At 45.6% G+C, this 27846-nt stretch overlaps 2 protein-coding genes across 7 annotated transcripts in view; both read right to left on the reverse strand.

Moving 5' to 3' along the window:
• Window positions 1-4606: 4606 nt before the first annotated feature.
• zfyve9a (zinc finger, FYVE domain containing 9a) lies at window positions 4607-27845 on the reverse strand. 5 transcript variants are annotated; one of them, XM_034612461.1, is made up of 19 exons: window positions 27585-27845; window positions 19283-19387; window positions 18903-19010; window positions 16219-17648; window positions 14404-14503; window positions 13598-13774; window positions 13264-13427; window positions 12242-12350; window positions 11707-11829; window positions 11135-11290; window positions 10077-10301; window positions 8690-8772; window positions 8366-8470; window positions 6985-7135; window positions 6679-6759; window positions 6313-6475; window positions 5768-5873; window positions 5481-5657; window positions 4607-5398 (listed from the first exon to the last, which is right to left on the reverse strand). In XM_034612461.1, the coding sequence occupies exons 3-19, from the start codon at window positions 18970-18972 to the stop codon at window positions 5237-5239; spliced, it is 3582 nt and encodes a 1193-aa protein (XP_034468352.1). In that variant the 5' UTR covers window positions 18973-19010; window positions 19283-19387; window positions 27585-27845; the 3' UTR covers window positions 4607-5236. The 5 variants fall into 5 exon arrangements, with proteins under 5 accessions (XP_034468352.1, XP_034468349.1, XP_034468351.1 ...); XM_034612458.1 differs by having other exon boundaries at window positions 12221-12350; window positions 27585-27844; XM_034612460.1 differs by having other exon boundaries at window positions 12221-12350; window positions 27538-27844.
• gipc2 (GIPC PDZ domain containing family, member 2) overlaps window positions 18359-27846 on the reverse strand; it is a 35892-nt gene continuing 26404 nt past the window's right edge. Inside the window, exon 7 of one of the 2 annotated variants that reach the window (XM_034612475.1) lies at window positions 18359-18400. The gene's annotated coding sequence lies outside the window, so the exon portion shown is untranslated. Of the gene's footprint in view, window positions 18401-20542; window positions 20561-27846 lie in introns of those variants that run through there. The other variant, XM_034612477.1, reaches the window with a different exon arrangement.

The raw sequence follows: 27846 nt of genomic DNA on the forward strand, positions 1-27846 counted from the left end.
ACAGAGGGTCGGCTTGACCTGGTGTCCGTCGTCAGGCTGAGGAGCTGCTGTGGCGTCACGATGCGTCGAGGAGATCCAGAGACGGCTCCTCTTCCCTCCGCCTCCTGGAGGACGGCAGCGTGTCCCGGGCTGATGAAGAAGGGGCTCAGTGTCGAGCTCCCCCTGATCCTGCTGCCCGACTATAGTTAATATAATAGAGAGAAAAAAGAATGTGTACATATTCTTCATATTATACAGCTCTGGTATCTAGAACTGCACCTATGCACTAATACCAAAGTAATCACTGTTGCTGTAAAATCCTGCATATTTGAAATCGCCTTTAGCTGCCAAACCTGCTACGACACGACGGGTTCACGTGTGTGTGACGGGAGGTCAGTCGTCAGGGTTCTTCTTTATTTCCCCACACCACTCCTCCGCTTCTCAGTGTGAGCGTTTCAGGCCGACGCAGCGACATTACAGATGTTCTACAGGAGTAAGCCAAGGAAAAGGTACGATTATTTAAGAGTTATTTTACAGACCGCACTCCCTGTTGGCACCTTTCACTGATTTAGTTGCTTTAGTTGCGTGAGACTGACATGTTTGTTTACAGCACAAATCCGAGAAACGAAGGTTTAAACAGATTCGCTATTTCGTGAGTAAACAAGACTTTAAGGAAAGATGGAGGACGACGCTTCTCCACTTTCTCCCTTTGTGAAAAACTCTAAAAGGTCGTGGGTACGGGTTCTGCCATCTCACGTTAGAGGTGTCGAGCTTCTCATCTTCTTAAAGGATCTGGAACTGTTTGTTTTCTAAACTATGCATCAGTTCTCTCACGTGGTGGAAACTGAATGTCGAGATGAGCCCGTCGGCGTCTTAAAGGGACGGTTCACCCAGATTACAAAGAGGAAATGTAATAACTGGCATTTTATTCAATGTGAATCATCTAAAGTTTGCAAGTCGTTTGTTTTTGGGGGGGATGAAGAAATATACTTTTATTTCACTGAGCTTTGTAACGAAATATAAACTTGATACTTAAGAAGAATTTAGCTTCGACCCATCGTGTCACTATCATGGAAAATACGTCAAATAAGCCTGTTGCCATTGGATAAACATTTAAAGTAAGAACTTTCTATGAAGGGATTTGTTTCCTGCAGATTTCACTAAATCTGGATATTTGATCAACTTGAAACTGGATTGAAAATGTGACCTGCACCTGAAGCTCATTCCCGAGTTTTAGCTTCCTTCAGCTCATTGTTTTGGTTTCTCCACTTCCTGAGCAGAAACCAGAGACGAGCCGGTGAACAGAGGGAAGCATTTAGCAGCTAAAGAGTCAAACATTTCACTCAGCAGTAGGTGACGAGCTAATAGAGGGTGAATACTGCACGTGAATGAGTCAGGTGACCAGAAACAAGAGTCCCAATTAATACCGTGAGAATATATTTCTGTAATTTGAGTGAACTGATCCTTTAAAGCTTGAATTTCAACCTTTGAAATGAAAAAATCTGACGAAAGACGCCGAAAAGAAATAAAGTTCCCGAGTCGACCACATGAATTCAGTTTCCAACAGTTTTACCTCAACGTCTGCAACATCATCCAGTTATCAACCGTTACCATGGTCACAACATTTCTGTTTCTCACTGTCATTTACTGCACTTTCTAGTAAAACATCATAAATCTCTGTAACTGACATGTTCACTTGACACTTTGTCCTAAATAATTAAAACACTGTTACCAATCCTTTGATCTTCTGTGGTTTTATTTGTTCAAGGATCAGAGATGTGATGTTTAGATCAGATCGATAAAATACTTCAGAATAATCTATAAAACTTTGTTTTTAAATAATATTTGTTGCTTTCTTTGACCCCAAAAGTCTGATAAAGTAAAGAAAACGTATCGAGCCTTAACAGATATCACTCATTTATATTTTGTATAAGTTTTTATTGTACATATACTACAGTTTTTTTTAATGAAGACCACTTTTTTTGACATTTGTAGTGTAAAGAAAAAACATGTACATGGTTTTTGGCTTCAAACATTTCGACCAATGTTAATTGAAAAAAACAAACAAACAAAAAACCCAGTCGGCGACGAAGTGGATTGTTTTTCACGTTTCGTCCACGAACACGAGCAGAAAACCGGCTGATTTACTCTCCACTGTTTCTCAAGCGTGTTCCTGTTTGCATGCAGTGTTTAGTTTTGGATCGTAACAACTGAATACGACAAAAGAAAAATAAGAATAATGCTACTTTTTCAAACAAATTGCACCTTTTTTTTGGATCAAGGACATATTGCACACGTCGGATAACGCAAAAAAAACAAAAAAATTAACACTCAACCGAAAAACAGGGAGAAGCCTGACAAACAAAACCTTACGTCTCCTCCTCATTTGAGCTAATTGATAAAAACGACGCAGAGATTCACAGCTCTGGTATAATCACAGTGAATTAACCCAGAACTGGTGACCTTTGACCTCAGCTCTCACTAACGTTGACTTTGCTACAGTGGGCGTGTGAAATACTTCGGATGGAGTAATAAACGAACGCAGGTCTAATTTCATCTCTACGTGTCGGCTCTTCTGCAGGTTTTCATGTGATTGTCTGATTCTCACTTGTGATGACGAGATTTGTTTTTCTCCGATAGTAAAAACCTCTCGTTCTGCAACAACAGTACTTTAAGTTTTTTATTTTTGCGTAGCCCCTTCTGGTTTTGACATTAGCCCGACTCAAGATGGAGGCTCTGCTGCGATGACGTAACGCAGGTGGACGACTGCTCAGAGGTTTTTGGTGATTAGTCTAGCGAGGAAATGAAAAAGGAAACAAAAACACACAATTTGCCGATTTGAACAGAAACAGGAGGAATACATTCTTTAGATTGATCTTCCAGGTCCAAGTTGCGGAGGGAGAGCGCAGAGCGGAGCAGACGGAGGAGCTGCAGGTCGACCTCCAGACGGCTGAGGCCCTCGAAGACGAGCCGTCGCCGGTCGGTTCCTAACGCAGGTCTGCAAAACTTTTTAAATCGTGAAAAGTCCGGGGAGCAGGATGCTGCTGATTTCATGGATTTTTTTGGAAGGATGAGGAGTTTTTTTCTGCAGAAAATATGAGATGAGATACATTCAGCTTGAAGTCGATCTTGCAGGAACCCCCCCCAGATCTTCAAACACCAAACTTTCCTTCCCTCTTCTGCTGGAGAAACTTTTTCCAGAACACAGTGGCAGTGACCCTGACGCCTGCCTCCACTCTCCTGTAGATGGCTTAGAATCCAGTGCACTGCTTCTGCAAGTTTAATACACTTTTTTATATATTTATACATCTTTACATCTTCGACAGTTATTCTCTTTGTATGATTAAAATAACTCAAGGGGGTTTTTATATCCGGACGAACACCGAGCGCTGATGATTTGTGATGAGATTAAAAAGTCTTTTTTCCCCATTTATGTACACGTTGAGTTTCTGGATAAAGCATTGGAACCTTTTCATGAGCCGGCTGCTTTCGGACAAAGGGGCTGAAATCGGGTTTCACAGCAGACGAGTGTGTGACGGTCACTTCGATAATACTTGTCTCTCAGTGGGATCTCCGGAGGCTGCGCATGTCAGAGTCGTGACGGACGGGAGATTGTTCTGCCTACAAAAAAAATATGTACAAGCAGTCGACACGTTTGTCCATGAAGTAAAGCATCTGGTGATTGATGAGTAAAGCTTAAGGAGGTGAAGCCGGGATGTTTTTCCTTTCTCCCCCTCGTTGATGAATCGCTGCTGCAGGCACTGAGAACCACGGCGCTTTAAAAAAAAAAAAAAGAAAAGAAGAAGTAATCTGCTCCACCACACAGAGACACCTTCTCCCTCCTCAGCCGGTGATTTGTAGTTTCCTTGGTGACGCGACCAAAGAGAAATAAGTCCCAACGTCTCAGCGGTGGAGGACGAGTCTCCTCTCGTAAGAGCATCCGTGCTACAGAGGCCTGATCAGGAGCCTTCAGGCTGCCACAGTGAGTCAGACAGGGGGTCCGTCCACACACACACACACACACACACACACACACACACACACACACACACACACACACACACACACACACACACACACACACACACACACACACACACACACACACACACACACACACACACACACACACACACACACACACACACCTAACTAATACTGATTCAACATAAGTGAGGGCAAATCAACTCTAGCTCGTCAAAAATACTCTGCAAGTTTAAAAAAAGAGCAAAAGAATTTGATCAACTTTCCAACCAGAGTATTCGAGTCAAAGAGCTAAAGCGACGTCAGCGAGAACAAAGCAGCGAATCGGAGAAACAACTTGTTATTTCCTGGTTGTTTCACGTCTGTGACGCTTTAACGCACAAACGAACAAACGTGAACACAACCCGGAGGGAAGATGCAGAGTTAACGGAGTTTGTGTAAATGCAGCTGAAGGTCCAGTGTCCCCCTTCTCTGTTCTTCTGTCCCTCTGAGGACCAGCTGGACTTTTACACTTTATTAACTTTATTTCCTCTCGTCTTACTTTGTAGGAAAACTGATCAAATCAAACATTTGTAACGGATGTTTTTCACCTGTTTGATCAAGAAAATAATCGTCAGTTTAATCATTTCTATTCTCATCTCCCTGAACCACATCAGTCCAGCTGCTGTTCGTACTTTGTGCTGTTAAGACCAACACCAGTCAACACACGAATCTCCAAACTTTACATGTTATTGCTGCACATCCACAGATTATTATCACTTCATATCAACAGCTTAAACTTCTTGATGAAACTGATCGTCTAAATATAATAAATATCCAACTTTATCCAACAGAATAAAGTGATGTCTCTGCCTCTCTCTCCTGATGTAGCGTCTTTATTAATAGTTCTACTCTCCTCTTTACTGTGTCTGTGGTCCTAAACCTGCCTGGTCCATCAGACTGATTTGTCTAACATGTGGAAGTAAGTACTGGTCACATCATCAGGCACTTCACTCGTCGTGCACAGTGTGGGCATCCGGACGGACCCAGTGTGATCGGAGCGCCCGCTCTGAGCTTCCTCGGGCCCCAGGCGACCTCCGGAGCCCAGCAGGCGGCGGCTGGATGCATAGGTTTGACTTGAGGAATGCTACCCCACCTGGCACGGCACAGTTTTCAGGCTCGTTTTTAAGTGCAAACAGTTGAAGGGAGGTGACGGAGGGACGGAGGCTGTGAGATGTGTCGGAAGGTTAAAAAAGAAAACGAAAAAAGGAGCTGGTGGGGACGTATGCGTCTTCTAGGAGATGATCTCCAGGATGTAGAAGACCAGCTCCATGACCACGGGGCCCTCGCTCAGCTGACACGCCCCGCTGTGGATGACGGGGATCAGAGCGCTGTCCAGGTCGCTCAGGTACTGAGGCAGGAGGGGCTGACCGTTACTTCCTGCCAGGTAACCCACCTGAGAGGAGGACAGGTGTGAGACAAACACTTGGAAGAGAAACTGAAACGTTTGTGACGGATCCACACTTCCGTGCTCGTACCTGATCCGAGTCCAGCGTGACCCTCAGTCCCAGTTTGGCCATGCCGTCCTCCTTCAGCAGCTTCAGGTGCGGACACAGCGCCACGCAGAACGCCCTCGCCACGTTCTCCGTCAGGCGGCTGTGGTCGGCGGGGTCGCTCAGGCCGTTGGGCTGGTCCTCACTCTGGAGGAAGAAGACCTGAGGGAATCACAGACAAACACGACCGGGAATCAGACCTCTGCAGCTTCCATCCACTGAAGTGTCTGAAACAGTGAGAGCTTGAGAGTCACGACCACTCGGACTCGTACCTCTGTCCAGCGGATGACTTTGCCATTGGCTTTGAACTCGGAGCCGTGGAAGATCTTGACGCTGGTGATGGACTCCATTGACTTTCCATCAATCGGACTGATCACACTGGATTTTCCAAACACACACAACAAGACTGGATTTAACATTTGCATTCAATCGTAGGTGAGAAGACAGAACCCTTGTGCCCTTGAGCAAGACACAGACATGCATTTGTTTGTCAACAGGGTTACACAAAAACTACTGAACTGATTTACTGGAAACTTGGTGGATGAGACAGAATCAATGCAACTTTGCCACAGACCTGAACAAAGGGAAGGATCCAGGATATTTCTTTCACTTTAACATTATGAGATAGAGAATAATTTAACAATTCCTCAGGGAAAAATTCATGGATCTTGCTCAAAATGATCCGGTGTATTAAGGGAACTGGTGTCTCTGAGCTTCCACTCGGGTGCATAATGAGTTTTTATAGCAAAGTCGTGAATGAGGCCGTTTCGCTTCAGTTGTCTGGGACATAAAAGAATCTCCTCCCTTCCCTCCTCACCCCTTGTTGAAGTTGTGGTCGTCCTCCGTCCACTGGATGTACACGAGCTCCTGGTTTTCCTCCTGGTCGGCTTTACCGCACGTGATGGTGAAGTCCTTCATGTCCCTCAGGGCTTGCCGTAGAGAGTCCATGGTCTCGGCTGTGATCTGGATCATCACACCATCTTCAGGTGGAGGAAAAAGACAAAGTGTCCAAAAACATTCTTATGTTTAACCACGAGTTCCATCACCATCATTCATGTGTGCTGAGAGGGTCATAAGACGTTTTGGGTGCTGTGACCTTTGTTTGACCGTTTCATACAAATCTACTCAGCAAACAGTTCAGCCTGTGTGAAGCCGACCTGTCGTTTGTTGTCACAGGTCTCACCTTCCACAATGCTGGTCTTTGCCAAGAAGCCTGACGAGGCTTTCAAAGCCCCACTGAACACAAAGAAGCAGGCGCCGGTCACTGGAAAAACACACAAACAGACAGAACAAGGAAGAATAATCAACTTCACTTCAACTGCACAGGTCCAACACGGGCCGAGGTCAAATTATCTTCGGGCAAACACACAAAACAAGAGAACTAATAACACTGAGTCTGTCGGGAGGGAAACAGAGGAAGTGTCAGGAAGTAAGAACCAGACGGAGAGCAGAGGAAGTCTCAAATGTGAGGAGTGTGTTTGTGCAGCACCTTTGCGCGGCTGGTGATGGATGCTGATCGCCTGCGTCTGATAGTTGCCGTCGTCGTTCTGGACGCAGACCAGGTGGGAGTCGGCGCGGTCGTTGAAACACGCCCCCATGGCCAGCACGTGCTCGTTGGACTTGTTCATGGCCTTCATCAGCTGCAAGGACAGATAATATCCGTGTCTAATTAATCCGCCCTGTGGGTGTGTGCAGTGAAAACTGGGCTTAGGAGCGGCGGCCTGGTTAAGCCTAATTGCGGCGGCTCTTGAGGCAAAGTTAAAAGCGATGGCGTTGAGATGACAGACTGCGGAGTGAGACACTGACACGGGTGGATAGCAATAGTTGAAAGATCCCACATATTAATTCGTGTAAACCCCCCCCCCCCCCCCCCCCGTGTCACTTTGATGCTGTCCTTTGCAAGTCAGAAATGAAACTGAAAATCTGGAGCTTTAACCACTTGCTGCGCTGAAGGTTCGTCTGCAAGCTGTTGAGAGACGGTCGCTCCTTCACTGGGCTCCCATCTGCTACTGCACGAGCAGCCAAACACTACGACTGGCAGCACTCGCTCCACGCACGGCTCCTCCTCTCTGCCAAGTGCTGCTTACTGTGTGTGTGTGTGTGTGTGTGTGTGTCACTTGTGTTGGACATTTCATTCACACCCTCGAGGCAGCAGCGTCACAACCACTTGGCAGCCTACGCCACGCGTTCAGCCGCAGAGAGTTTGTCACATATCACCTACTCAGAGTGAACGATGTTCAATGAGCTTAGAAAACCCTCCTCCACTGTTGTGATAAGTCTGGTGAAGGGTTTTATTGTGTAGTGAAAACGTGTCATGCTGGTAATAAAATACTGCAACATGTAAAAAGAGCTCTGTTTTCTCTAGATGTCTAGAATCGCTTTTTATGTTTCGATGTTTGAATTGGACAGCAAGTGTATAAAAAGGAAAATCTTGGATTCGCTTCCATGTTGATTTTCAACTCCTCCCAAAACATTATGTCCTGTTTCTACTTGTTCATCAATAATAATAAAAAAACATGAGATCCAGAAGCAGATTTCATTCATTCCTAGGAAACGTGAGGATTTTCCAGTTTTTTCTCTGTTTTACATCACATTTAATTGAATATATTTGATCTTGGTAAAATCTAATTCATTATGCTGCTCTGTTTTCCCACGTGGATCCTGTAGCGCAGCTGATGTGGCTCAGATGACATCACAAAACCTGTCCGTCAAACACGTTAACCATATTTTTTGGTAAAAATAAAATGGAACCGTCCAGAAGAGCTAAAGGGCAACTTTATAAAACTTCTTATGAATCCTCAGTCCGAATGAACTGAACCAAACTACAGGTGTGAATGGGACCATATTTATACCAGACGCTGGACGCTCACCTCGTTGTAGCGATTGCTGGGGATCTTGATGCTCGTCTTCCTCACCTCCATGTCCACGACCAGCCCTTTCACCACCGGCAGTGTGTACTGGTAGTTACGGAAGTCCTAAAGAAAGAAAGAGGAAAGAACAGATAAGTGACACTGGGTTTTTAACTGGACGATTCATTTGGCTCTTGGTAAACGACATCTTTACGTGACAAAAATCCATTTACTACATATGATTTGCTTACATTTTGAAAACTGTACTGCAGGTGATTTGTAAACATCGTACATCAGAGCTCTTTAACCTTGAACCTTGAGCTGGGGAGAAGACAGAGGACTTACTGCGAGCAGGTTCATGATCGTGTGACCGGTTTCTCCGAAGAGTGGTTTTCTGTAGCGGACACTGAACAGCGGACACGGATAAACTGGAAAGACAAATCATTCCGTTATGGATAAACGTAGAACAGAGACCTATTGTCACAGACGTGTTTTTATTGTTCCCTGTGATTATATTTTTTTATGTCGGCGCCAATTGTTATTGTTCCTTTCTCTTCTGGAAATGGATCAAATACTGGAGCAGAACGAAGCTGATCTGGAAACAATACGAGTATTTTTTTGGCTTCAGCCACGATTATAATAAGTAGCAGAAAAGTGGGCACAGGAAATTTGATTTATTTTCTATTTCTTAGTGTTGTTACAATATCCCTCATTTGTTTTTATTAAATAGTTTTATTGACTTCTTGGATTTCTGTCCTTTTTGTTCTGTATGTGAGATGTTTCCTGGATTTTTTTATATTTTTAGTAACTGCACAACTGTTGTTTTCTGTGTTTTCCCCTCGTCGTCATTCATATATGCAAATGAACTGATGTCGAGACCCCACAGACTCACATCAAACACAATGCTGTGTGCCTGCAGTCGGGAGGAACACTCCTAATCCACAAGGGAAAAAATGAGGCTGGATGTTTTTTCTCCAGGGACCAAAGCTCCTTAGACGACTATTTTTAGCCTTATCTCAGCAAACAGCTGGATATAAGATCTCGCCACAAACTCTGATTAGCAATGAAGACCGATCTCAGCCTGAAACCACACATCACAGAGGATTTGTGTCCCCACGACCTTCTGCTGGTCACTGAGCCTGGAGAGCTGCGCTGCTTGTGTGGTGGGTTAATTTCATGTTCATGCTAATATTTTGTGTCTAAGAGCTTCACTTGTATCTGGCTTTGTTAATTTATTCTATCCGTGCTCGCTGGAAGCCGGCGAGAGGCTTAACGGAGCCAGGCGGCGCTCGGCGCTGGCAGGTCTGGCAGTGAGAGACAGGGATTTGGTGGAGAGGAAGCTCTGATAAAAAAAACACACACGCACGCACACAAGAGTTCCTGGGCCATGTGGGAAGCTGTGAGAAAATGTGCTAGCTGGAGGTCGACTGACAAGGTAAGCTCTCCAGATCAATCTGGATCTTAATATTTTACCATAAGAAAAAACTAAATCAAACCATTGAAGGATAAAGACTCTCCTTGCTCTGCCTTTCACCGAATTTTACTTGAGATGTTTTGTTGGTTTTAGCCGCATTTCAACCTCTGGAACTTTCTCCTGGAACTGGGAACCTTTGAAGGAAGAAGAGCTTTCTAATGGACCTTGACCTTTAATGTGTGTAGTCAATGCTTTATAATAGCATTCAGTTAAATCATGAACTGTTACTGGTGTTTATAGTGTGAACCCCCGACTCACAGCGGTACTCTGCACCCAGCCGCAGCATGAGGCGGATGGGGAAGACCTTGGCCCAGGGCGTCTCCCACTTCTGGATCAGGATGCCGAAGAGGTAAGGCGGGTTCGGTAGCAGGAGGTCCTGCAGTGACTGGAAGGACGGGCTGATGTAGAGGAAGCCGCCGTGCTCCTTACTGCCCAGGAAGCTCTGTGTGAAGAAGGAGTGACTCAGGTGGCTCAGCACGTTGCCTTTAGGAGACGAGGAAGAAGAGGAGGAGAGAGAGGTCAGTGATACTGGAGATATGAGGAGGAGGAGGAGGAGGGGTTGGTGAAATAGGAGAGGGAAGGCTCAGCAGGGTGGCAAGGAGAAGGTGGGCAGAAAAAGAAGAGTGATGTAATAGGTGTTTGGGGCACAGAGTAAAAACAGATGTGCATGAGATGAACTAGATAAGATTAAAATATAAGAATAAAGAGCTTTGCTTAGTCTGAATGAAACAGTAAGTAAAATATTACCTGTTCGCCCTTGTAACCTCATCTTACCCACGAAGGGCTTATGTTACTAATGATCTACGGGAGGGATCAGTGGCTTCAGACGGCAGGAAACACAATAACCTGAATGGCGAGACAAAAGCTCGGCGGCTGGGACTTGCTAAAGCCAGCACTTCTTCTCCGGTCCTGACTGATGGAGACATAACCAGGAGTGACACGCACAATATGGCTCCTTTCCACCGGCCTCAAACATGAAAGGGGAAACTGCCCGAGGGGAGCGAGCCGTCAAAGTCACCCGATATTAGCCGTTTTTTGCTCTGCGGCATACGGAGTCAAAAACGCAAGGCAAGCGGCGAGGAGGGAGGCGACCTGACAGCAGGACGCTAATGTTTGGGCCATTTTTCACTTCAGCAGCGGCGGACGGTAACCTGGTTTCTAAATAGAGGACGACTGGGTGCACCTGTTGTCTCCACGGAACAAAAAAAGGAGAGCTGGAACATTATGCTCATTTTTAAGCAGCTGACAGGCGGACTCACCCGGGGACCTTGAGACACACCTATTAATGAGCGTCTGTCTGCTGGCTGTGTTCTTACCACTGAGGGCCTCCTGGTAGAGGTGCACGAAGTGGGTGAAGACGTCTTTAGGGATGGTCTTCTCATCGGGGAGACACTGGAGCAGAATGACCACCTCCGCCTGGCCCACGGCGTGCATGCCTTTAGTCGTCACATACCAACACTTCCGGTTCACGTCTGTGGGTTGAGAGGGAAGAGCTTTAACGGGATTTTTATTGTTGATGACTGGATTTCTTCAACAATGCTGTTCTCATATCAAGAAAACACTCGTATAACTTAAAATTTCAATCTCAGAAAGAAATCTTTTCTGTAATGGTCCCATCACGTCTGAATAAAGCTGTAAAAACATTTATGTAACAGACCCTTACGTCATCACTTAAGTAGCTTGATGCTATAATGAATACAATAGCGTGAAAATCTATGTCTAAAAACATTCTACAGGCAGGAAAAACAAGAAAATCCATAAACTTTAGGAATGTTGTATGTATTAATGTATTTTTCACTTTTCCTTAAACCATATTACGCTTCTGAATCTAGAAGTGTCTCTGCATTCCAGCCCATTGTCAGGGGCCAGTGGAAAGTGGGTAACTCACAGTTTACCAGCTTGACCATGGCGAGCAGGTTGGCATTGAGCACAAAGACCAGGGGGTCTGGGCCTCCCTCCTCCAGCTGCTGCATGAGGACGATCTCCGACGGCCGCTCCTCCACGGCGTAGTCTGCAGGTGGGTTAAGGTGGGGTTAAAGAAGAAGAAGAGGTGGGTGGGGGGCGGGGGGGAGGGAGGGAGGAGTGGAGGTTCAGTTAGATAAACACACAGGAGGAATGGAGGATGAGAGAGAGCGGAGGGATGACAGAGTGAGAATGGAAGAGGTGAAATGGAGAAGCAGTTAAATGTGAGGTAGGAGAGGGAGATTACAACAGCGAGAGACCCCCCCCCCCCCACAAAACATCATCACAACACCCCCCCCCCCCCCCCCTCCCCTTTCTCTTGTTGGCAATGAGCAGCCGCAACATGAGCGGTGGCGTAAAGCACATGAGAAACGAGCTCAATCAGCACAACGGAAGCAGCAGTGACGTGGCAGCAGAATGGTGAGGATGAGGGCAAGCACCTGTGATGTGGCCTCCCGTACCTCCTTTGACTCCGGTGGAGATGAGGATGGGAGGGAGCCCGTCCTCCGGAATCAGACTGACGGAGCTGCCCACGGGGCTGCCCACCGGGGCAACGGGGGTGTGGGCCGCCTGAGGACGGAGGGTGCAGGGTTAGACGTACCGTAGATTTAAACACAGTGAGAAGCAATAGTATAGGGACTTAATCCAGGGGTGACACCAATTTTAGATTAAGATTTCTTTAGTAAGACCCTTGACGTCTTGTAAACTGCTTTCAAACTTTACACAGACAGATTGTGATCCTCCACAGTCACAGAAGACATCACACAACTGTTCTCAGCGGCTGCGTTGACCTCACTGCAGCTACTAAATTGATTTTGACATGTGAAATTAACATTTTCACCCGGGGCTGAATGTTCTGTCACATTTACATTCAAGTAAAAAGATGTTAAACCATGAAAACAGCGAGAAAAAGCACAGCAAGTGCTCCTGTAAATCAACGGCTCATCACTTTTCTACTCCCACTGTTAAGCCCGCAGTAGTCGCGTTACAGTAATGGAAACCTTTGGCAGTAAATTCAAATCCATACATTATGGAGATGGTGTCAGTATGACCTTCACGGTGTCACGTGGTGAAAGTCGGATTTCATACTCAAGTTGTGTCTCCATAGCATCAGCTGGAAATCTCAGTCAAAGCCGTTTACAAGCCGCAACAATCTCTGTGTTCAACAGGCCATGAATCATCCTGGCAGTTTGCATTCAGGTCCAGAGAGTGTGGGGCTCAACCACAGAAACAACCAAACACAACTTGTTGTCCTTTTAAATGCTGGTTTTTGATGGAGCCCAGAACATTCCAGCTTTTCAGTCTGCAGGGATTTCTAACTCTGATTATGTAAACCAGGAATGTTTCTTACTAAAATCCATGACCCAGCCAGTAAACCACCAAGAGTCCCACAGAAAGAGTTCTTTGTGGCTTCCTCCGGCTAATATGACCACACACGCTACCCTAATAGCATTAGCTGGGGGTGAATATTTGCCGTGCCTACCTCTGAGGAATCAGAAGTGGAGGATTTGCTTGAGCCCGAGGAGATGGCTAGCGAGTGGGAGGGGGCCGGGCTGGAGGTCGGAGGTTTGGGGGACTCGGCTGCGTCTCCATTGGGCAGGACCCCATCTGCGAACCACACCCTCCTCTGCTCACGTGTGAGGGACCCTACACGTGGGACACACATTTACATTTCACAGTGAAACTCCACATTCTCCCCAACGAAAACTGCAAACTGTTCTCAGGACAAAATAAACTTTAAAAAGAAGTGGGCACAAGCTGTCAACGTGTAGGGTGAAAAGTGCTTCGAGTATTTTTAAGCCTGGTAAAGGTCGTACCCTCGTTGCCAGACTGTTTCAGGACTCCCACAGGCACCATGACGGTGGGAGGAGGGGAGCTGAGGACCCCAGAGGCCTGAGCCTGCTGCAGAGGGGGGATGGTGGAGCAGTACTCCGCCGGGTTGTTGGGGTTCGGACTCTGGTTGTTTCCAGTGGTCGGGGTCTCCCATGATTGAGCTGGCAGACAGAACATGTCATGACTAAGCCTGGAGCTGCCTATGTGTGTGTGAGTAAAGTGTAAGTAAAGTCTACTTCAAATAAACAGGTGCTGGGTGTCTCAGAAAGTTGTGCTTGTGTTGAATCTGCGTTTAAAAATCTGTATATTGACATTTATTTATAGTGAAAGTATTTCTCAACCAAAACATACTTTTTGACATGCTTTTTACTGTCTTTGGCCTTTATTAATAGTACTAGTATATACTGTTTTATATTTTAAAACTAATGGAATCTTTCATGCGCGATATGACCATAGTAAAAGATTCTAAATGTATGGAATAGTAAAAATTATAACATTGCAACAACTAATAAGTCCGTCAACAACAGAGGTATTTTTAGTGATGTAGTTAAACTGACTTTTACTTAAAATATATATCATGGCCAAACGTTTCATGATTTTATAACCAAGGGACCCATTGGAACATTGTCCTGAACATTCTTTTAATTTCCTTTTTCAAATGTTCAATGATTAAACCCTTTTTTAAAATGGAGCGTCATCCTCAGTTGTGTTTACATACATGTACACGAAGGGTTTACAACATGAACGTGGTCTCTAAGCTGTAAGAAACTAACTCTCTACTTGCACTCACCAGTCGTCAGAGCAGTGTGACAGGTGATACAGACGCGGGCCTCCTTCCTGTCCATGTACACGAGCCTGCACTTCAGACTGCAGCACGTTGCACAGAACACCTTCAAGATAACACACACACACACACACACACACACACACACACACACACACACACACACACACACACACACACACACACACACACACACACACACACACACACACACACACACACACACACACACACACACACACACACAGGATCACATCATTTGTGCCACACTGGATGAAGCTCTTATGCAAATTTTTAAAGATTAAAAAAAAAGAAAGGAGAATAATTGAAAAGAAGTTATGATCAAATGTGCAGCAAAAGTTTCACTCTATGGCTTTTGACTTCCTGTACTCGTAGTGCTTCACTGAAGCTGTTGCTGTTTACTTCACTTTCCCTGGATTAGAACCTCATTACACATTATCCACTAACACATGTATTTAGTAAATAATTGGACTGAGCATAATTTCCATTTCAGAGCTTCCCAGCCTCGTCATAAGCTGGTTTGTGGCGTTACCAGTCTGCGGGTGGATGCACCGAGGACCCCGCTGTGTCTATTGTTTTTTTGTGGCCCCAGTGCTGGTGTCAGTGTTACTGCAGTGCCAGCTCCTCCCAGAGTGTGTTGTTTGTTTACCACCCTGGGAAATTAAGTAGCAGACCGGCAATTTTCCAGTGCAGTGTCAGCGACCACATCCTCACTTTAAAGCGCTGTGCGGATGCCCCCCCCCCCCCTCCTTTGCATATGTGGGTGGCCGCGATGCCAGAAATGTACCTGCACACCCACTGAGTGTATCTGCAAAGAAAGGAACTCATCTATGAAAGCATTGCTTTTTAATTCCCTCATTACTCGAGGGAACCAAACCAAGCTTCTTTATTGAAATCGAACTATTCTTGTGTAAAACCTGCAGTGTATATTACCTGTGTTTTCTCCACGTACGTTTTGCCTCTCCTCTCGGTTTCTGTTATATAGTGAGGTGTATTTTGTCTGACTGCACCAATCGCCCGTAACATCGCTGATTCCAGATAACTGCCCCGCTCAAATTGCATGTGCAAAAAAAAGCAACCCAGTATGAAGAATTAAATCAAAACACTGTGTATTGTGCAGGAATGTAAAAGGGAAAACAACTGCATCATTATCACAAACTGCAATAGTTTACCACTGCACGACACTGGGAGCGTTGTTTTCTGCTGAAGTGTTGTAATGTAAGTTCTTGGTTTTCCCTGAACTTGTGCTGACAGGGTGACATTAGTTGGCATCGCCGGCCGCACCAGAGACGCAGCAGGTGTCGACAGCAATCGAGATAATAGATTTTTCAGTCCCTTTTTTTGATGTCATGCATCTTACTCTAAATATAATAAATCTTCTGGTATATCAATCTGTACAGGCGAGTGTACAGAAAGTGCAACCCTGGCCTTTTCTGATGCATCTCTCCCCAGATGACTTTGCGGCAACATGGTGTTTATTTTATTCTGAAGGGCCGTCCCCAAAAATACAAACCTTTACTGTTTATGTAACAGTATATTTTAAACACCACTTTATTGCGATTATCATCCTAATGTGTTTCTTCACCTCTCTCATTGGATTTCCTCTGTGTTTGAAATGTTCCTTACAAATTATCATATGATAAAGAAACAGCACATTGCTTGTGTTTGGTTATTTATCACACACACAACAAATGTAGCCCAGATATTCCAGGTGAATTGGTATAATCCTGGTTTTAAAGTGTGTTACAGTGTTTTTTAGTGTGTGTTTCCCCTTTAAAGCCGCTCTAGCGCTCCTCTCACCTTGCCACAGGCTCTGCAGTGGTGCCTCCTCTTGGTGAAGGTGAACTTGATGTCACATTTCATACAGACGGGAGCCTGGGAGTCGGGCACCCACACAGGGCCAACCTCACCCAGGGAGCTGGCAGGCTTCTTGCACAGGGCGCCCTGCTGTCCGGCCTGGAGGTCATTGTCTGGGCTCTCGGAAGGCCTCAGGGAAGGAGAGTGGACAACACCATCTCCGTTCACCCTGACTGCGGTCTGATCCGTCACACTGAGGGTTGTTTCAGACGGCGTGCTCCTCCGACACTGGTTCTCCAGGTTCTTGTTCTTGCTGAGGAGCTGGTTTTGGACCTGGCTGGACAGCGGCTGAGGAATCTGGAGTTTGAGGGTGACCGGCTGCTTCGGCCGCGCCCCTCCGTAGGGAACACTGACCGGCTGCAGCCGATTGTTGAGTTTTGGTTGGATGCTACCAGACCCCAGCGCTCCTCCATCGCCGCTCTCCTGCTTGCTCTCCTCCATTTCTTTCTCCTCGGTCACAGAGTCCTCTTTAGAGGGGACAGGAGAGGGAGAGAAACCCCCCTCCTCCTCCTCCTCCTCCTCGTCTGTCAGCTTAGAGTGATTACTCCTCTCCTGCTCGGAACCATTGGAAAGGCTTGTTATTCTGAGGAGCTGTTCGATCTGTCCCTCAGGAGCACATCTCCTCTCGTCTCCAACCCAGTTAGGAGAACATGCACCATTCTGCTCTGCCTCGCAACCAGACTGAACGTCTCTCTCCCCATTCAGGAGACTTTCTCGGTGTTCCTGGTTTGAGTTTGCAGTTTGTCTCTCTTGAATATCGTCCTGTAAAACAGCTGCACTGGCCTCCTTTGTGACACCTTCCCTTATTTGTGTGGTTGCTTCCACATCTGGATGAATTTTCTCAGACGGAGCCTCTTCCTGTCCTTGTCCAAGCTCAAAGGTAAAGTGAGTGTGACTGACAGTGGAGCTTCCCCCTCCAGCTGAGGCAGCTCTCTCCTCCTGATGAGGTGTAACCGCCTGGTCCGAAGCACCAGGCTCGTAGTCTGGAGGAGAACTTATCTCCTCGCTAAGCCCATCGTGTTGTGGGCTCACAGCGCAACCATTCTCCACTGCACTACATGCCGTCACAGGGGGCGGCGAGAGGTCGTCGGTTCCCACCAGTTTGCCGATGTTGGGCTGGGGGAGCGGCGGGCTGTGGACGTCCGCCGGCCTCTCCTCTCCCCAGGATGGAAGTTCAGGACCAGGGAGTCTTTTAGGGTCTGCCCCCGGGGAGGTGCTGGAGGAGGAGTCGGGGAGACTCTTGAAGGGCAGCGGACTCTCCCGGGGGCTGAGGTCTGCGTGGGCCAGGGCGGGGTTCAGAGAGAGCAGGTGGGCCGGCGGGGCCAGGATCTGGGTCCACTTGGCATCGGAGAGAATAGGTGTGTCAGTTTCATCTGGAGGACACAGAAGACAGAGAGGAAGACAACGAATTAGATCTAGTTAGCGCTGCAACCAACAGACTGCAGGTATTGCACCAATTGTTCAACTCCACATCTAACGGCACCTTTACTGCACTTTGCATTGAATTTGATCCATGTCACGACCCTTATTTTCTGGACAGCGTGAAGGTATCACATCACATTTAAGATGAGACAGAAAACAGGAGAAAGTGTCTCCCAGTAAAAGGATCGTGCTCCTCAACAGCAAGACAGGAAATCTCAAATGAACCGGCACCGAGAACTGATACAAAGATACACACTCCCAGATGATCGAAGGAGCTAAAAATGGCCGAACAAACCAGGGGACAAATTGAGAAATGAGGTTGGCATGGAGTGAGAAATTAGTGTGTGGATGGACTGGGCGGAAAAAAAAAGTGGGCCAAGTGGCTCTGTCCCCCCCGGGAGCCATCAGTCAAGATGACACATCACAGCTCTGTAGTACAAATGAAAATTCTTAGATGATATTTATTCAAACCAACTTTCTCACAGAGCCGTGTCAGCTACTGTACAGAACTCTCCTCCCTCCACTGGAATTCATGCTAAGCTGTTTCATTATGTGCTGTACTCAGTTCAGACACACAACGTTAATCTGCCAAGCTGGAGCTCCAGCAGCGGACCCACAGATGATCACTCAGCCAAAATACAAACTGAGCTCACAGCGCTGTCACAATACAGCCAGTGTGTGTGTGTGTGTGTGTGTGTGTGTGTGTGTGTGTGTGTGTGTGTGTGTGTGTGTGTGTCAGCAGGACTTTCTCTGGGGTCATTTTTGATAAATCAAGACAGAGACCAGTCATTCTAATAATCTGATCACTCCTTCTGGAGAGCAGGGAGTCTGCAGATACACAGCTCAGTGTTTACTTGGACATTAACTAGAAAATAAACTCAGTGGAAGCTCAGTTTCTTTACCTATTGTGAAAAATAACTGTAAAATTAGACAACGTTTTTGCCTTGGACCAATAACACAGTTTAATAAAACCTCAGGGGAAATGGAAAATCCAATTAGTGCTATTCCCTCTCTGCACACCCTCAATTACAACCTGTAAATGTTACTGGCCGATTGTTGTTTCTGACGACTCAGTGATTTACGCATGGGTTATGTAATGACATCCTAACCGCAGCTCCTCTGAAGCTACGTGTGCTCAAGCACAGTGACTCACCGTCTGTCCCCGTCTCGTCTCTGCACTTACTCAAGCTAACGCAGCGGCTCACCTTCGTTCTGCTCAAACTCGTCCAGGACCTTGTCCAGGTTGAAGGCCTCGGCCTGGAAGTAATTCTCCATGGGTCAGGAAGCTCCACCCTGACGACAGCCGTGTGAACCTGGAGGCAGGAAGAGAGTGTCCTCAATACCAAAGGCTCCAAAGGCCTGAGTCATATCTCCTCATTCATACATTTGTACTATACTCACTTACATGTAATATTTGAAAGTAGAAATATCCTGTATAACTCTATGACATTTATTTCTTTACTAGGCAGTCCTCTCTTTTGTGATCACTCAGGGGAGATAATAAATGTGAAGTATGGTCAAAATCTGGAATATAAGTTCCAGTGCTTCTTTTCCGTTCTCCCTCCTTCCTCTCGCCGGTGCTCACCTGCACAGAGGTCCTCCTCAGCAGTCCCAGGCCGTGTTTCTCTCTCAGCAGGTTTCCCTCTCAGCTGTCACTTCACCCAGTCTGGCAAGCGCCCAGCGCCCACACCTGAGGCAGAGAGGGGAAACACAGTTCAGTAAAGAGCTGCTTCTCCGCCTGTGCAGCCAAGCATGCTGCCTGTTACACTAGATTTATAGAAATGTAAAGCTGAATAGTTATTTTGAGTTAGAAATAAAACTATAACAATAAAAACTAATAATAAAAACTAGCATTACTGCTTGGTGGCTGTACGCCTCCACCAAACAGTCAAGTTGCAGGAAACATGGTCACAATCTTTCCCTCTGTTCCTAAGTTATGGTGTTGATTGAATAATGAGAACATTATGGTTTCGTGGTGAAGTTGACCTTTGCCCTCTTGGTCAAGTCATAATTACCTTGTGAATTTTAGTGTTGTGACCAAAAAAACATTTTCTTTCAAGAGGCCAAAAATGCCACATTCTAAACCACATTCAGTGTAGTTTCCTTCAGGCATTCCTGATATAATGCAGTCGCCAAGAACATGAGCTTGATCTTTAAACAACAAAGTCTGATCAGTTCCTCTTTGAGTACAAGTGAGTGTTTGTACAGCTAAACCAGGGGAGCTATAGGGCGTCCCACAGAAGTTTTTTTCCAATTTATGACACACGGTTGTGTAGAAATGTGGAAAGAATCCCAAACAGCTCTGCCCGTCATGCGGATCATGAATCAGAACAACATCTTAGATCAGACCAGGACATATAGTTCCTGAACAACACCCTGAATCAGATGTACTCAGCATAGTGTGTTGCTCATCGTCATCATCACAAAGTGAGGTATTATCCACGCGAGCTCCACAAGGTAATCAGAGTCATGAATGGAAAACAGCTGAAGCCTGAATCACTGCAGCGTAAACCTGTCCACAGTGACCTTGCTGAAGAGGAGACCTTGGAGCGAGGATGGGACGTGGTGGAGCGTGAGGTGTGCGTGCGTGTTTGTGTGTGTGCGTGTTTGTGCGTGCGTGTGTGGCATTGCAAATGAGTAACAGCCACACTGAACTTCAGGGTCATTCTCATAAGGACGAGAGCAACCAGGGATTACACCAGAGACCAGATATTCCGCAGAGCGAGGGCCTCGGAGAAACGAGCAGAGTCAACACATTTTCCACTTAGTTTAAGATGCAAGCATGGACACCTTGTCAGCACAAAGCAGGGATGGCACACGACAGGAGGCTTTGTGTGTGTGTGTGTGTGTGTGTGTGTGTGTGTGTGTGTGTGTGTGTGTGTGTGTGTGTGTGTGTGTGACGCATTGTCGGGTTAAACCGTTTCATCCACACGGAGAACGAGGCAGAGGGAGGAGGCTGCCGTCAGAGCCAAGTGGAACCCAATATTTCAGCCTACAAATAAAAAAAAAAATCTGTGAATAAAAATAAATCAATACAGTACTTTAAAACATTACAACTCTACAGGCCATCAAAGACCAAATGGAGCGTGATGAGTTGAAAATATTCAGTTTTAGATCCCGACACATTGACTTACTCTTCATACTTAATATCAATACTGTTGAAAACTAAATCCACGTGCTTTAGATGTTGCAAGAAACAATGAGCTCCAGTCTGGTTGCCCAAGTCCCACTGAAACCTCCCAGTCAGAGCACAAAAACAACCAGATGTTTTTAAAATTGACAGGAGGAAAAAATGCAATACTGCAAGAAGAGAGATCTAATTTAGGAGGAAAGAATGACCTTCACGTCACCTGAAGTCATCACTGAATGCAAACATCACCTGAACACTGTAGTTTAACCTCATCCAACTTCTGCTCCTTTCACTTCAGCAGAGTAAGTTTCCACTTACGCTGAATGAAAATCGTCTTGCAGCGTATGAGTCAGTGAAGCTCCAGTCGACTGTGTGTACTCATGAATGCGCACAAACACACGTGAACACACACACACACGGGGACAGGAGCCCATCCCTGATTAAGATTTAATTACTCTGCAGAGGCGCTGAATAATGCATCTTTAGTCAAAGTGCGTGAAGGAGTAGAGTTGTATTTTTAGACATGTAAACTTGGAAAGAGGCTTTAAAGGAGACATATGTGCATGAAAGAGTGTCTGTATCACGGGGAAAGAAAATAGTCCTTTAAGCTACATGGAGTTTTAGACGTGTCACTCAAACAGCGTGAACTTCAACTCATCAACTAAAGACTTATTAAAAATGTTGGGCAGCTACATGTAGTGTTCAAGTAGAACAAGAAAATCCAGACTGTGCAGTCCATCCACAACAAAGATCCACATCCAACACAACATTTTCCAAGTTAATCTATCAACTTTAAATAACAACAATACATCACAGTCGATACGGCCTCTTAATGTGAAAGTTCTCAGCCGAGGAAGTTCTGTCGGTGTTAGTCAGCAGGATTACACAAAAAGTACTGAACCGAATTCCATTAAATCTTGTAGAAGGCCCAAAGAGGAACCCATTATATTTTGGAGCAGATCCAGATAAAGGGTGTGAGCTTTGGCAGAGGCAGCCGCTCTCTAAGAGTCTAAGAGTCCTTCGAATTTCTCTCTTTCTTTGTTACGTATTTTGTTTGTCAGCAGGACGACACAAAAACTACGACACCAATTTCCACCAGACTTGGAGGAGGGATAAACCTGCGTCTGAGAAGAACCCTTCAAATGTTGAAGACGTTCTTTTTGCCCCCCTCTTTCTGTAACTATGTTTTATGACATTTTCATTTTATATTTCTACTATAAGATCTAGACAATCATGTGTAGGATGGTTCAGTCTTGGCAGAGGTGTGAGATCTGAGTGTCTCAGAAGCACACAGCTCCTCTCATGTGTAATCAGACTTGATGAATGGCTCCAAACCACTAATTATTAATATTTGAAATATATATATTGTGCCTCTATCTTCAAATGTGTATAACTGCATCGTCCAAGGATGCAACTAATAAATAACTTTCATTGACAATCTGTTGATTTCTTTGTCGATTAAATAATTGCTTGGTCAATAAAATGCCACAGAATAATACAAATAAATGTCCATTACAAGCTCAAGGGAACATCAGACACAGAAAAGCAGTAAAAACTTTTACCATGAAAGAAGCTGCAGCCAGAGAAAGTTTGGTATTTTGACTCAATGAATGAACTGAACAGTTAATCATAGTTCCACAGCTCATCAATTAACTGATCATTTCAGCGAGAACAACAGAGCTTGTGGACGTTTGCTCAGATGCACAGAGACAGCGTGTGACCAACCTAATTTCCATGTAGAAAAAAAACACTGAATGCAACGTGACTGAGAAGAAAACAAGACTCTCCCTTTTCAAATGAAGCAAACTCGTCCAGCGTGAGCCAGACATGCTAATAATGAAACGGCCTCACAGACTGCTAACACAATAAAGCATGCCTGAGTGGACGTCCCGACATGGCAGCATAATTAAATAAGACAGGCACATAAACAGTGAGGAAGCTGGATGTGCTAGAAAGCTGAAGCAGTTCGTTAAGTCCTCGCTGTCAGAACCAGACTCTGCTTCCTGTTGTTGTTTCCTGGAAGGGAGACGCACTCACTTCCCAGTCAATCAGCTGGAAATCCCTTCCACTCATTAGTGCAGTTTGACATTTATTTTTCTGGTTATGTAACATATACATGTAATTCTGGCATCTGGTTGAGTTAAGTAATAACTTTGCTCCTTCCAGAATTTTTTTTTCCTGGATTGTGATGTTCACTTCCTCCAGGAGAAAGATTGTTTTCACATATATACACGTGACAGCAAGGAAATGACAAATGTTAAGTCATTATTATGACTGTTGTTTTTGTTATTCAACGTTATAATAGCCTTACACAATTTCATTGAACTGGGGCGGCAACAATCACTCGGTTCCTCAAATGACACATGATAAATCTGCAGCTATAAATCAACAAAAAATCATTTTGCTGATTCGAGCTTCTCAGACGTCAGGATTTGAAATTCTTCTTTGTGACTCATCAGAGGAAATTCTACTCTTTGGGTTTCAGACTGTGTGTCACACAAAACAAGACATTTAAAGACATATTCTAAACAGGCAGTTTGAACTATATTCTGACATTTTACAGACAGAATGTGACGTGAAACCCAAACCCAACCTGAACCCAATTCAAATTTTTGTATACGCAGCCTCATTGGCAGGGACCACTTGAATACCAGTTACCCATCATCTGATTCATTTCTCCAGTTCTTATCTTTGCTGTGTCACAAAAACTACACAAAAATATGTAGCTAAACGTAAGAAGCTGTGTAAAAGTACGATGTTGGTCTTTTCATACGTTTAGATTCTGACACAGACGGTAGATTTCTTCTTCTAATTAAGAATAAATGTCCTGCATAAATGTTCCAAAGTGCTCAGACCTGAACTCGGCTCCTAAACTATTTAGGAGGGATGAGGAGTTGCCCCGTCACCGGCTGCGTCACGCAGACGGAGACAGGGACAGGGACCTCCATCTACCAACCAGACGAGATGTTCGTCGAGCAGGAACCTGAGTCAATGGAAGAGAAAATCAAACCTTTCCCATATTTAGGATTAAAAACATGTGATTATTAGCCCATTTTCCAGGTGCTTTAATATCTTGAAGCGTAGAGGATGTTAACGATGAATGATGATGAGGAGGCTTTCGGGGGAACAGCCATGACAAGCTGTGTATTAAATCATGATGAATGTTGTGATGAGGCCCTGACGCAGAACGTCTGCAGCCCTGCTATTGGCCGATTGGCGGAGGGAGGGAATTTGGGAAGACATCACCATAAATCATTTGTGTCGTTTAAGGCTGCACTTGAGACTGATTCTTACACTGAACTGAAAGTTTTAGCTGAGGGTTTTTTTTATTAAAAGTGCCTCGCTCCTCCTTTTTGCCAAGAATTGTTTCATTAAAGTTTCATACGCAGTGACTTCAGCAAGGAGGAAATGAAAAGACTCAGCAGTCTGCTCTTCTCAGTGAGTTGTTGTGCACAACAGCAAGACAGTTCTGCAAAAACAATTTATTCATGATCAACTAAACTGATGATTATTTACCAGATTATTCGTTTATTTAATAATTGATGGTTTCTCAAATTTTTTTAAGTAAAATCAGCAGATATTTTGAATAGAGTATATTATATCTTTGGACTACATCTGCAAGTCAGATGATTGGTTGATTAATCTCTGGAAAGAATATTAAACGATTAATCATCTACATTTTTCAAGCAAATGGGCCAAATATTCCTCTACTCAGATGTTAAGATTTGATGCTTTTCAAATCATACGTGGAAGGAAATAAAAAATCAGAGGAAACAAGCAAATTTAGGAAATACGATTTCTTTGTTTCTTTGTCTACAGCACATCGACACCGGCCCATTACACCAAAAGCTCTCAAACCTTGTTCATTTTTCAGTTTGTGTCCATTGCATTCGTTAGAAATTGAATTCTCACCTCTGGAGAATTTGGACTTCAGTGCATGTCTGAAAGCAAAAAGGTCACTTTGGACTTTAAGAAACTTTGGTGGGAATTTTTCACAACTTTCTGACATTTTATGGTCAACTTGGGAGTGAAGAAAGCTGTGGAACTTTTGAATTGTTCTTCAAGAACTCAAGGCTCCACCAAGTTCGTCTACTATACCTTTTTTTTTTTCATGGAGCTGCAAACTTCCCATGTCTGTGAGCTCACATCCTGATAAACAGCGTTTTAAGATCCATACTCCAGACGCCGTCTGCACAGGGTGAACGCAGGAAACCTCAAATGATCACTTCCTCCCTTTAAGAATGGACTGACATCACTTTCTAACAACAGGGTCGCATGACTGAGTGACACATCTTTATGTAACGTCTGCTGCCCTGACCGGGAGTTCACTGGGAGTTTTCCTCCTGTCTCCTGTAAGTGTTTAGTCTTTATTTTGTCATTACAATTCAAAGCTCTGCTGCAGATAAAAAAGACATGAAAGCAGAACATATAAAAGAAAAACATGCCTCAGATTTGTATCCACGAAAAGGTCACAAACACACTCTTCCTCTGAAATACAAAAAAAAAGATCATTTCTTTGACGGGAGAGGTTGGAGAGGTAAATCCACCGAGATGTGTTTGAAGAAGGTAAAGAACAGAGGAGCTGTCCTGGTGTTGCAAAGAGCTGCTCTGCTTCACAGCAAGTGTCAGAAGCTGTTATGAGCTTCGTTTCTCCTGCATGTTTTGATCTGCATTTAACCACCACAAGACAGAGAGAGAGAGACACGGTGCCGGGCGGCCGTCAGGGACCGACTTGTAATACTTTCTGAAAGCATACAGTAACCCACGTCTGGGGAGTCTCTGCACACATGAGAGGCCGCCTGTTGGATCAGTCTACTCAGTCAATCCCCCATGGGTTTCAATACGGTTTAATGATGAAGAGAAGTATCGTTTTTCCTCTGGCTTACAGGTACAAACCCTTCTCAGATGTCCTGTCTGCATTTCACCTCCAACACAAGCCAGGTCAGACTGGACGGACGCCAAACAAGACCGAGACCAGACAAGAAAATGATGGGTGTTACGCAGCCTTAACATTAGCGGTAATATAATCTCGAGGATGCACTTAAAGATGGGGCTGAAGTTAAAGAAAAAGGCCGGTCACAACTCTGCAGAATCCAAGGTTTTCAAATGTCTTAAATTAGTTTGGCCTTTAATCCAAACGTATATTTAGTTTTCTATAAAATATACGATGAAGATAAGCAGCAAATTCTGCCATTTAGGAACATGGAAACTTGGGAGTAAAGTAGAATTTACGAATAAGAAGAAATCACAACTCAAACACATCTATTTAGATCAGTCGATACCATATCGTAACCTTTTACTTAACTATTCTTGTGTTCACATATGGTGTATTGATAGATGTTTGTGTCTCCATAATTAATGCCTGGTTTTACTTTAATTATTCATGTATTCATCCGTGACTAAACTGTTTCCTCTAATCAATCAATGCTGTAGAATACTGTTATTCTGCTGATGCTCTCAGTTACACACGGCATCTATTACACTTCGTACTGTCCACGGAGCGGGATTCCTCCTGGCTCTCTCTGAGGTTTCTGGTTTTTTTCACCTGTTAATACATTGTTTTTAGTACTTCATCCTCACTCTTGTTGAGGGTTAAGAACAGAGGATGTCGCAATTGTGATTTGTGAATATCGGCTATACAAATAAAATTAGCTTTATGTTATTTCATGGATCTTGATGATCTCTGAGTGGTGCAGCTCGATTGAACAGAGGGAGACAGTTGGGCCTTGGTGTTGATTTGCGCTCATCAACTAATAGTTGCAGCTCTGCTTCATCATTTTGTGACCTGGCTTCCTCCTCAGCAGCACGTTCAGTTTGAATTTCCCACTGACGGTGCCACTGGGCCGGGCTTCTCCACACATCCACCTCCACAGCTCAGACTCAGGCCTGCAGACCCAGATGATGGGGGGGGGGGGGAAGCAACGGGGACCTGACACCAACACAACACACCTCACACCACACCACACCACACCTAACTCTCTGAGGGGCAGATAGAGGACCATCAGCCTGGAGCATGCACCCAGACGTGCAGCCTGCAGGCCGGACACCGCCTCGGAGGGTGGAGCTCAGCCACAGCTGCTGTGGTGGTGGTGGTGCTCGATACAGACGGAGCAGCTGCAGGAAAACAACCCAGCGGAGGGAACTTGGGTTGAGTTGCATTAGCAGAGCTGCTAGCCGGAGCCCGACGTCCTCTCCAGACCCGGGGAAGGCCACGAGTTGGAAAACACACTCCCCTCCCGAGTGCGGGGGTTCACCGCAGCGGGGGAGCACGAGTCCGATAAACTAGATAAACAAAGTGGAAGCTCAGGACAAGGGGGGGGCAGTGCGGGAGCTAAGCGGGTTAGCCACCGACGCTCCAGCGGGCAGTCGTGCGCCGAGTGACGGCAGCGACTCGCTCCTCTGACGGACACTCGCACCGCGGCTGCCCCGGTGGTCCTCGCGGCTACCGGGCGGGTTTTTAACGGTCACGGTTCGCTCGAGGTTGTCGCTCGCAGCCCGTCGGAGTGATTCCTGTCAGCGGGTGTTTATTTACCAGCGTTGTGTAATTGACGTAAATCCCCGTAACACCACCACCACCTCCTCCTCCTCCTCCTCCTCCACCACCACCTCCTCCTTATCGGGGTTCTCCACCGTTCAACCGCCGACACTCACCGTGACACTCACCGTGACACCCCCCACCCCCTCCCCTGCCACGACCCGCTCCTCCTCACCGTGCGGAGCGGCGAGATATCCCGGGAAACAAACCCCCCACACTCACCGGAGGAATCCTCATCTTGTTACGCGCGGTCCCGCGGAGCCCCTCCGTCACTGTCCGTCATAGCTAATCGTCTTTCCGGGGCTGTTTCTGCGTGTCCTCGCCGAGACACCGACCCGCCACCGACCGCCCGACTCCTGCTGCACTCGTGGGAAAGTCCAGCCCGAGATCCGCCGGAGTTGTTCCGCTTGAATATTGAGGGAAAAATGAGGAGAACCGTCAAGGTAGCTGCAGGTCATGTCCTCCACTTCCGGCTGGGATGCCA

This window comes from Hippoglossus hippoglossus, chromosome 17 (assembly GCF_009819705.1).
Source record: "Hippoglossus hippoglossus isolate fHipHip1 chromosome 17, fHipHip1.pri, whole genome shotgun sequence".
Classification (NCBI taxonomy): domain Eukaryota; kingdom Metazoa; phylum Chordata; class Actinopteri; order Pleuronectiformes; family Pleuronectidae; genus Hippoglossus; species Hippoglossus hippoglossus.